The 11732-nt window shown below is 38.4% G+C and overlaps 1 protein-coding gene across 1 annotated transcript; it reads right to left on the bottom strand.

The window, feature by feature from the left end:
• Nucleotides 1–8277: 8277 nt before the first annotated feature.
• Nucleotides 8278–10110, bottom strand: CCR6 (C-C motif chemokine receptor 6). Its single transcript, XM_041408233.1, has 2 exons — nucleotides 10102–10110; nucleotides 8278–9452 (listed from the first exon to the last, which is right to left on the bottom strand). Exons 1-2 carry the CDS (start codon nucleotides 10108–10110, stop codon nucleotides 8367–8369), a joined length of 1095 nt encoding a protein of 364 aa, XP_041264167.1. The 3' UTR covers nucleotides 8278–8366.
• Nucleotides 10111–11732: the final 1622 nt, after the last annotated feature.

Raw genomic sequence — 11732 nt, forward strand, 5'->3', positions numbered from 1 at the left:
CAGTCTGAGTGTGCAAATAAACTAAAATCAAAGCACAGAAATGATTTTTTTAAAATGAAGCAATGAAAATAATTTCAGGACTAAAAGAAATGTGTGCTTTCTGAACAAATCTTCAGGGATTCTTAAGAAAGTAGCAGTGTCTCACAACAAGTTATGATATTACATGTGAAGTTTCAAAAGTTTGTACTCAAGGAACATTGGTACTTTTTTATATCCTACTGCCTACTAAACTCAAAATGAATGGTGAGTTTGGGATGAGTTTGGGGCTAAAAAGCCCAAATGGTTTCCAAGTATATCCAGGCATCCACACTTGCATCAAGAAGGCAGCAACAAACATTTGCAGAAAGTTTTTAAATTGGAGCACTTTTCTGTTTCTGAACTAGGTGATACCATATAATTGACTCAGTTGTTTTATACCATGGCATCCACTTTTCCACTTTGAGTGAAATTCCCAAGACAAGTGCTTTTCCTGTGCACCTACATTGGACATAGCGGACAGCAACAGTAATAATGTGGGTACAGCTCACAGCAACAAAATTGACTTGCTGCCACTTACCACTAACCCCTACTTCCTTTGCAAGATGGATTTTCATGAGCAGTACTACTGTGACAGCTGGATCCTTGGTTCTTAATTAGATAAGGGAATTTTTGAACCTCACCCTAACATACTTTTCACACAATACTTATGTTTATCAGCATAAGCTTAATAAGTTTCTGCAGAGTTGTATCATTACTGCAAAAAGCAATGTGTACCTTTATGAAAATAAAATAAAAAAAAAAGAACAGAAAAAGTGAACAGGAATGAAATCCTCTAGTTTGAGCAATAAAGCAATATTGTAAATGCAGGGCCACCGACAAAAGAAGGAATGATGAGTTGGACTCCATCTTATCAGAAAGCTAATTCATTACTGTATAATATTATATTAAAGAATGCTACACTATACTATACTAAAGAATACAGAAAAGATATTACGGAATGCTAAAAAGATAATAATAAAACACTTGACTCTTTCCAGAGTCCCGACACAGCTTAGCACTGATTGGCCAATGGGTCAAAATAACTCACACCGAACTCCAATCAAGCAATCAGCTGTGAGTAAACAATCTCCAAACACATTCCACATGAGCCCAACACAGGAGAAGCAAATGAGATAAGAATAGTTTTTCTTTTCTTTGAGGCCTCTCTTGCTGCCTTTCAGCTTCCCAGGAGAAAAATCCTGGGTGAAGGAATCATGTTCAAAGAATGTGAATGCCACAAGGCCATGATTTCAATGTCTTTCTTCAGTAACATGTTTTAAAGCCAAATTACAAATCAACATATATTTATAGAAAACTTGAGAGGGATGAAAATTGTTCAGAGAGAAAAACAGCAATTAGAAATTATTTTTAATGAATGCTGCCTCATGCAGCCTAATACAAGAACAAGAGGTTAATGAAAACAAAGTGGAAAATGTTTCCTGCATTGACAAGTCTGTTAAAAAACCCATTTTTATGAAAATCCCGGAGCACACAATACTTTCAATAACAAACACTGTTCTTGTGCCTAATTAACTCCAATGTAACAAGTACACCGCATTCTTTGATCTCTGTTTTCACTATTAGTATGTCTGCTGATATTGTTCTTTCTTATAAGTTGTTTTAAAAAAACATAAACCCAACATATATATCCACTGGTCTGAAAATACCATAGACTGCAAAAAGCTTCTGAACACAGTACTATTGTTACCACTGTTATTATGAGCTGAATCCAGTTTGCATCTGAATCAGGAAAAAAAAAAAAAAAAAAGCAAAGCTATTATAATCTTATAAGAAAGATTGTTAAAATACATTATAATGCACCTGAAATACATTAATAAGATGATTTTACCTTTCATAAATAAGTTTCTCTTAGAATCAAAATATCAACCAAAAATACACGATTCATGCATTCTTTCCAACAGTACATTTTCTGTATCTTAGTATTATTTTTTCAATTCTGTATTTCTGTAATTTAATACAATAACTAGAAATTGTTTTTGCAAAAACATTCTTGATCTAGTAAAAAAAAAAAGTACATGGACTAGAAGCAAAATGTGGTCTGATACCTACAAGGAATTCCTAGGTTTAAATCTGAATAACAAAAAGATGAGCTAAGAAAATCAAGAACAACAATTAGAGTTCCAGTAGTAACTACTTAAATGGCTCCATATTTTGGTAAAAACTTCAGAAATGGAACCACAAATCACAAAAAAAACCAGTATCTGGATGATATAATCCAGGATAAGAAACAAACAAATGAATAAATGAACAATTTTCTGGTAATTAGATAGCTTTCTACTTTATCATTCCTAACCACTAGATAGGACTAAACACAAGTACTTCAGAAATAATACTACCATTCTTTGTCCTGAAGCATCACAGCTGTCTGTGGTTGCCATAAATCCAGATGTTATATTTTCTATTTTCGAAAAAAACCTTTCATTTCAGTGTTCAGCCACTATTTCTTGTGGAAGAAGCTGTTGGTCGCTACTTCTCCTAATCCTGAGTGAATCACAAATTCATAAATTCATTCCAGTTATTACAGACTAAATACATATTATACATATTATTACATCAATTTGTATTGATTTTAATAAATATCTGGGAGTGATGAAGCTACAGTAAAATGAAATAAGTGCTTCAAAGACATTTGGTAGAAGAATATTAATTTGTTTAGCTGAGCCTAACATATATAGGTCAAATTGATAATATAATTTATAATAATTCAATATATATTTCTAATAAAAAGGCAGTAAATATAAATGAAAGATGAAGATTTCATTAGAAATGTGAAAGGTGCATCAGTATTTACAGTTGGGTTACATGATATCATCAATTAAAAGAAAACTGACTATGAATATCAGATAGAAATTTGTGCAGGCAATAGGTTTTTCAGTTTGTGGGGAAAGCGGCCCTGACTTGGTGGATAAGAATTTTTACCTTCAAAATAGCTTTTTAATTACTGGATTATGTTTTCTAGAGTAAATAAAACTTAGATACTTTTTGACCCGTGTTAGGCAATGAAGTTCATACAGCCAAAAATGAAGAAATTTTTTAAAGGAACTCTTCATAAAAGGAACTGAGTATGCTCCAAGTGGTGAAGAGAACAACACAGCTCAGTGGTCACATCATTACCACCAGGTCTTGTGTAATTCATCCACACTAGAGGAGTTGTAATTTAATTTCCTCTTCAGCCTGAAGGACATGAAGAAGAGAAATAAGATCTACTGGTGTAGGAGAACTTGATGGCGAAATTTTCAACTGATTTTAGCTGTACTTTGCATGGATTTTTTCAAAGAAGCTATGAGCCCTTAACTCACAAGGGGTAACAGAGGATTAGTACCCCCTGCCATAGGAGGCGGTTGGAGACAATACCCTGATGACTTGGCAGCAGCATAAAAATAGTAGGTTAGGAACCACTTTCAGTGGTTTTGTGAAATCATTTCCTTGGTATTTGTTATAGTATCTGAAAACTAACCAGAAATGTCAAAATATTTTAGATGCTTCATGAGACAAACTGTTTTGATGATTTGAAACTGTTCTAATTTTCACTTAATCTGAAACTTTGTTTTCAATTTTGTCCAAATTTTTAAAGCTACAAATGCCATCTCTTGCTATTCTGTAGCAACAAAATTTCCCCAGAATTTCCACAATTATAAATAACAAGATTGCACTACAAAGATCCAAAGTAGAGTTATATCTGTTATGTACTTAACCATCATTAATAACCTGCCATAGCAAGATGTTCTTCTCTAGACTGTTTTTTTCAAGTTTCCCTTCAGTTTCCACTAATCATCATCAAACGCTATATACCTTGGTGTATAATTTTAATTTTCTTTCCTTTGTCTTTCCTTGATAGAAGAAAGGCACAGATGGCTCTGAACTTATATGTCCACTTTGAGTCTCTTGCAGGCTCACCAGTTTATAATAATCACTCTTCTAAGAAGTGTAATATATAAATAAAAGAGACACCACATGAAATTTAAATTTCACCCTGTGAAGAAAGTTGTCATTTACTGTGGGGAGAAGAATAATAAATCAGGTCCATTTTCATGATCATAGATTGCAGAAAACAGATTTAGCTTTAGACTGTCTGCACTGACTTTATTTAGCAGTGTGCACTGATGACCTACATCCTTCTGAACAGGAAGCTAGAACAGGAAGCATCAAGCAGGGCCATCTAAAGCAGAATGGAACCTGCCAATAAGAGACACCTTGTATGTCCAGCCAATACCACAACCCAGCCCCACTCCCCAGCTGGAGGAAGATGTGAATCGGCTTCTCAAATCTTATCAGCCACATCTTCTCTGTGAAAGACATGGTGCAGTACTGCATATGTCCTTCTATCTTTAAATTTGGTGGGAAACAAGAACCTGTGCAAGAACAAGTCTTATCTTTCAAAAAATCCCAGATGGAATATCTGCAATGAAAAAGAAAACCTTACCATATGTTTGTCATACACAGCTATGACAACAAGGAGAAAATCATAATAAAACATAGTAAAAATCATAATAAAACATAGTAAACTTTGAAATGTTGCTCTATAAGCATTAAAAGAAATATTGAGTTCCAAGGCTCCTCTAAATCTGTACTCTTTTTGTGCCTTGAGCTACCAGTATCAGCCCCAGCTCATGAGTTGGTTCTGCTGGCATGGCCACCAAAGGAATGATGGAATATCTGAGGGCTCATCAGCCACATCCACTGGCCAGTCTGCCACTATGGCCATCTCCTTCTTCTGGACATTGAGCAGAGTAATCCTTCTCTTCCACTGCCTTTGCTCTGAACTGGTTTTTCTCTTTTACCTTATGGTAGATTTCACAAAAAATGTCAAGAAGGTATTATATCTAAATTAAGTTTCTACCTACCCACCCTTCCATCCTGTAGTTACGCTCAAAGTGTATGTAAAAAGGCCAGCATCCCACTGGCTGGAACTGTGGTTCTCCCTGCACAGCAGCCCCTTAGGAGATATATTGAGTTTGAGTGGTCAGGTTTTGGTAGTGGGGGATCTTTAAGGGTGGCTACTCTGAGAAACTGATAGAAGCTTCTCCCATGTCCAACAGAGCCAATGTGAGCCAGCTCCTCCACGATGGACCCACTTCTGACCAAGGCTGAGCCCATCAGCCATGATAGTAATGCTAAATAGGAAAAGAGAAGTTATTGGTACAGAAGTAATTGCAGAGACAGAGAAGACAGAAGTGAACATATGTGAGAGAACCAACACTGCAGACACCAAGACCAGCAAAGGAAGGGGAAAAGGTGCTCCAGACAACAGAGAAGAGATACTTCTGCAGCTCATGATGAAGACCATGGTGAGGCTGTCTCCCTGTAGCCTTCAGAGTTCCACAGGGGCTCAGAGATCCACCTGCAGACCCTAGAGGAGCCCCACATGAAAGCAGGTGGATGCTTGAAAAAAAGTTGCGACTTTGTGACTCTGGGAAGACCATCCTGGAGCAGGCTCCTGGCCGGACTTGTGACACTGTGGAGAAAGGAGTCCATGCTACCTGGTTTCTTGGCAGGACCTGTGACCTCACAGGGAAGCCACGCTGGAGCAGCTTTTTCTTGAAGAACTGTAAGCCACAGAAAAGGATCCACACTGGAGCAATTTGTGAAGAACTGCAGCTTGTGGAAAGAACTCGTGCTAAAGGAATTCATGGAAGACTGTCTTCTGTGTGAGGGACTCCAGGCTAGGGCAGGGGAAGGACTCCTTTTCCTGAGGAGGAAGTGGTGGCAGAAACAACACATGATGAACTGCCTGTAATCCTCATTCCCATGTCACTGCTAGTTGTGGGGAAGGAGGTAAAGAATCAGGAACAAAGTTACATCTGGGGAGGAAGACGGGTCGGATATTTTTAAGATCTCTTGTATTTTTCATTATCTTACACTGATTTTGACTGGTAATAAGTCCAATTAACTTCTTCAAGTACCATCACAGCAATCAGTGAATGATGTCTCCCTGCTCTTATATGAACTCATGAGCCTCTCATTACATTTTGTCTTCCCTGTCCAGTTGAGGAGGGGAGTGATAGAGAGGCTTTGGTGGATGCGTGGCAACCAGACGTGTTAAACCATCACAGGAATCCACCCTGTGCTCTACCCTCATCTTTCCTGGGGACAAAGCACTCATTCATGGCAATCAAGATTTTGGCTGCACCTCAAGCAGGACTTTTGGCAAGGCCTTGGCACCAGCACAATTCGTGCTCCGAGTGCTGTTCTGGTCCCACATGTGTACCATGCTCCTATTCACTCAGCAGGACTTCTCTCCCATATGCATTCAGTGAGCATTTTCCCCTCACAGAATCCAAAAGCTGTGCTGCTCCTGCCTGAGGCCGCTGTTCCACACCATTACTTCCAGCTTGCCTGGGTCCCTCACAGTTACGAGGGGCTGGCAACATGTGAGGCCCCAAGCTGACCCCTCTCTCTGGAGAAGGCCCAGGTCTCCCTGGGCCCAGGTCTTCCTGCTTCTTCAAAGCAAGACCCTGCTTTGTTCTCTTTCTCTGCCCTCCCCCCAGAGGGAGGGTACTCTTTCCACTAACCACTTCAGGAAGGCTATGGCACAGTTTCCCTGCCCTCTCCCTAGGGTCCATCAGCAAGTCACCACAGGTGACCACTGGGACAGTGACAGTGCCTGGTCAGTGACAATCCCTTGGCTGCTGTCTGGCCCCTTAACCCCACTGGAGCAGTGTTTGGGTTGTTCAGTGGCTGAAGACCAATGCAGGCATGGCAGTGGGGTGGCAGGAGGTGGGGAATACACTTTGGAGCCTTGGGAGTTTCTGCCCAAGAGCCGCTGCAGCTGCTTCAGTTCTGAATTTCCCATCCTGGGGCACACTCCCTCAGGGACCCCACAATGGACAGACTGTTCAGATGTGACTGATTTTGCATGGAGTAAAAGAATATTTCATATTCAACAACACATGTAGCAAGGAACTGAGATATGAGGGGATTTTTTTCCTTTTCAGTTACAACTTTTATTTGCTGACTTCTCTTCTGGAAAATCTTCATTGCGATGTATAGCAAATGCATGCATCGGTATTTACATAATTTTCTATCATATTTTTTCAAAATTGCTATTCAGCTATGATAAATATATGCAAACTTTATCGTATCTGATACTGATGTTTAAAAATCCCTGCAGTGGAAACAAGGATGGATTGTACCAGCCAAGGCAGTACTAGTTTCATGTGCCCTGTCAATGATTTCCTCAAGGGATCTTCAGCTCCTGCTTCTGTCTACCTCACTGTCCCTCAGTGACTGCAACAGTAGTAAAGCTCACTCAAAGAGCAGAAGATCCACTGAGGATTTGCTGAAGAGTCAAGGCTGGGTAAAATTAATTGCATTTATTATAAATATTCCTATATTCATAGTGAGTCAAATACTGACCCAGCTTAAAATTTTGGCTGAATAAAGTCAGATTCTGCTCTTTTTTAAGACAATAACTTCTAACTAATTTCTGAAACTATGTATATGCATATTTGAGCCAGTAAATGCATTCCTAAGGAATTTTTGCTAGCAGTAGCTAAATACAAAGAAATTCTTCATATTTTGTCACCAATCACATGCCAACAAATTGTGTTGGAACAACTGCAGTTTTATGCAGTTAGCTGCCTTTTAAAAAATTGAGTGTGAATTTCAGCTAGAAAGAGGCAACTTTTCACAAAGAGATGTTCATCAGGTTATCAGCTTTGTTGGATTCCAGCATCTGAATCCTGTGCCAGACAATGAGAGGAAACTCTAGCAGAGCTTCACTCTCTGTTCAGAATAGCACTGGACAAAGATTTACAAGACCAAGCACTCAGCTCTGTCAGCAGTCTCGAGCTTGTTTTTTCGTTTTGCAGTTTGCATTCCTTGTTGTGCTTTGCTCGAATGCCATCTCTTTGGGGTTAGTATTGTCACAATGTGACCTGTCTGCAATATAAGCACAGTGGAGAGCTACACTTCACTAGGATTTCCAGGCAGAAGTAATTAACAGAAACAACATAAATGTAAGAAAGAGCCTAGACACAACCTTATTGATTTTCTTATTATTTTGGGGATATTTCAATGTTGTAGGACAGATTAAATGCAATTTTTCCTTACACAATGACAAGGGTTCTTCTTTAAACTTCACTTTCTTTATAATTCTAAGAGGATGTAGTTTAGAAGAGCATTAAGAGACATGAATAAGGCTTTAGTTTTACACAGGACAGTATAATTCCTTTATCTAAACTAATTTCCTAAAAGGAGGTGTAGATCATTGGATCTCATTTAGAGGCACAGAGAAACTCAGATGACTTGCTGTCACACGCACAGTGACATTGGTTTGGGTATCTTGGTGAGAAGAGTCCTTCAGTACTAATGTTGTTCAAATCGTATTATATAGTAAAAGATGATCCATTGTCAGTCAGAATTTCACTGGTCTGTCTTGAATGATAAGTATCAGAGTTTGTCCTTGAACTACGTTTATTGTCTTTCTTGTGTCTCTTGCACCATAGGTCCTTCATTAGCTTCACAAAATAACTTCTGAACTTCACTCCAATAAACGCATAGAGCACAGGGTTCACACAACAGTGTAAAAATGCTATGGCTTCAGTGGTGTATTTTGCATAAGCCATTATCTTGTCATTGTCACAAGATTTGTCAATCTTGCCCATGTTGACAGCTGTTATGAGAAGAACAATGTTATAAGGTACCTGGCAAACTAGGAAAACAACTACAATTAATACAATCACACGAATTGCTTTGTTTCTTTTGGAATTCTGAGCTTGTTGTAAGGATTTGACAATGAAGGTGTAACAAAAAACCATGAATATGAAAGGTATAAAAAATCCAAATGAAACTTGTAGCCATAGCAGCAACGATTTCAGCATTGTGCTTTCAGACATTCTGGCAGATCTGTGATCACAAATCTCTTTGGTTTCATTCATGGAGAAGCTGTAACTTTCACTGTACAGAAAAGAGGGACTAGAGATTAAAATTGATGATATCCACACAGCCAAACAAATGAGTTTACTGTGTGCGAGAGTCCTTGCCCTTAGTTTAAAAGACTTTGTTGCCTGTACAATAGCAATGTACCGGTCCACACTGATAAAGACCAAAAGCAGCATGCCACAGCTAAAGTTGATTGCATAGATGCCTCTAGTAATTTTGCAAATTAAATCACCAAAAATCCATTCATCAGCAGCATAATTCACTGCCCACAGTGGAAGAGTAAGAACAAACAGTATGTCTGCTATGGCCATGTTGAAGAGGTACACGTCAGTCATGGACTTAGCTCTTTCATATAAAGCGAAGGTGATCACCACAAAGATGTTCCCAAAGAGGCCGATGATACAAATCAATGAATATGCGACTGGCAGAAATGCTTTTGTGAAGTTTCTGACTTCCAGCTTAGAACAAGGTGGCATGATCAGAGAAGCATAGTCTGAATAATAGGGGTAATCTGTGGATCGAAGGTCTGTCTGTTAAAAAGGAAAATACCAGTTAACACACAGGTGTTACTCTTTAACCACTGTATGGTAGAAACATGATAGATAACTGACCACACATTCCAATTACAAATGCATTTAACTCTACAGACAAGGCTTGTAAGAACTATCTAGGAAATTTCATAAAATCATACTTAAAATGCAAATGTGGAAATAATCCTTTTGAATGTCCCAAAGGCCTTCATATTTAAATGCATTGCACAGAAAGGACAAGTCTGCTGTCACAGAAGACTCTACGGTGTAAAAGTCTGAATTTGAATTAGGGGGCCTAGTCTTCCTTTACCATCACACAAGGCAAAAAGGCCTTTCTAGCATGCTATGCATTTCATACTAATGTAGCTTGATTAAATCAAGCCCAAAAATGATTGCTTCTCTCTACTCAGCTAGAGAGGCAATCTATGATAGCTAGCCTGAGACACATTCACCTGCACCACAAACACCACACCTGTAGTGAAAATCCAATAAACAGTGTGCTTTGACAGCAAACTCTGCTGTCAGAAGCATCTCTTCAGATTTTCTCTCCTGAAATTACAGTGTTTGGATCTGCAGCCTAAAGAAACTGGGTCTTACAGAGTCATTGCTTTATTGATATACTAACATAGTTTATAAATTAGGTACTTACAAAATTCATTTTGGCAGTACACTTCTCAGAAAAATATTTTCAGAAGGACCTCAAAATATTTTCCCAAGTATTTCTGAAAAGAAAATAAAGTAGATTGGACCAGAAAACCAGCACAAGAAGGGTGAGAAAGTAGAAAAACAAAGTTGGAAATAAAACCTGCTCAAAACACAACCTCATCACTGGAGCATGTTAACAAATCACACATCTCTACAAAATGTGCAGTTGTAGAAAGTGAATAGTTTTTATCAGTATTATTAAGAGCACAGACTTATATATTGAATGTTTATTCATAGGCTAATAAATTATATATGAGAATATGTGACCACTACTTCACATAGAATTTGCACACTAGAAATTAGAATAAGTTAAATTTTACTTTGGGAGCTTCTGTATGACAATGGCAATTTGTGTATTGAGGAAAATATGGAAAAAATAAACAGCATTCCCTTAGTATACTTCATAACAGTGATGCAACATTTTACCCTTTTTTCACACTCTGACACTTTATCAGTGTCTCAGCACTTTCAACATAACATTATCTGTCTTTTTTTATTATACTAGTGAAGTAATAGAAGACCAACAGAACAGAACTTCCTATAGGGCAAAGGATAGTACACAATGTATGAACAGACCGAGCATTGATGTTTTGTCTTTGTTCAGTGCACAGATTTACTGTGCAGTGTTCAGTGTACAGCTCCAACAACACCCTATGAAAAAAATTTTTTTTATCACTGTGATACCTAACTGTTTTACAGATTGGGTTTACTTAATTTGCACAACACCCTGTGGTGAAGAAGTATTACTTTATTTAAAAGGGAGAATCTGAGTCATTAGAGTTTAGTATTCACTTAAGATGATCAGTTTGAGACATGTATCCCTCTCAACATCACTTCTAAGATTACTTAAAATTATGAAGGACGTCAGCTGGTAAAGGATTAAATTCATTGACTGATGGCATCCAGGATCAGACTTCTGCAAAATGGACCACAGAGTCTAAAGTCACAGAAAAATAAAAATGGGAAACACACCATTGGTGACCATACACGGGAAGCTGGGCTTAAATAGCTTGTTCAGCCTCACACAGGAGCTCATGGGCAGGAGATTTCCTTCCTCAGACTCCCCTTGCAAGAGTTCAGCCCTTCTTTCCATTAGTTGTTCTCTGAAAACTGCACCTATCAGCAAGGCAGTAATTTCAGGGACAGGATGACATGAGGTCCCATATTTGTCAAGTCTGTGAAGGACAGTTTTGTCCAGAGTTTTTCTGCTTTTTGCTGTGTTACCAATTGGGAAGAGCACATGGGTCAGCTTTAAGTCTACAAAACCAAAACCTTCTTGTTTGGGAATTACCTTATGTTGAAAATGAGAGAGAGAGAGAATTTGTAAAAATGGGACAGATGAAGTCCAGATACAATGGGGAAACTGGGGGAGGGAAAGGACAGAACACTCTCCAAAAGCATAATGAGGATGACTCATGTGGGGATGCTGGCTCATGACAGAGGGCTGCAGCTGGGTAAAGACCTGAACTATACGATGTAGCAAAGGCATCACAGCTTATCTGGATTTCCTGCCCTTTAAACAAATCTTTAACTATATCTCCAGTTTTGTCTGCTGTTTTTTCAAAACTGATTTTT

This window comes from Onychostruthus taczanowskii, unplaced genomic scaffold, assembly GCF_017590055.1.
Source record: "Onychostruthus taczanowskii isolate IOZ18803 unplaced genomic scaffold, ASM1759005v1 scaffold295, whole genome shotgun sequence".
NCBI lineage: Eukaryota > Metazoa > Chordata > Aves > Passeriformes > Passeridae > Onychostruthus > Onychostruthus taczanowskii.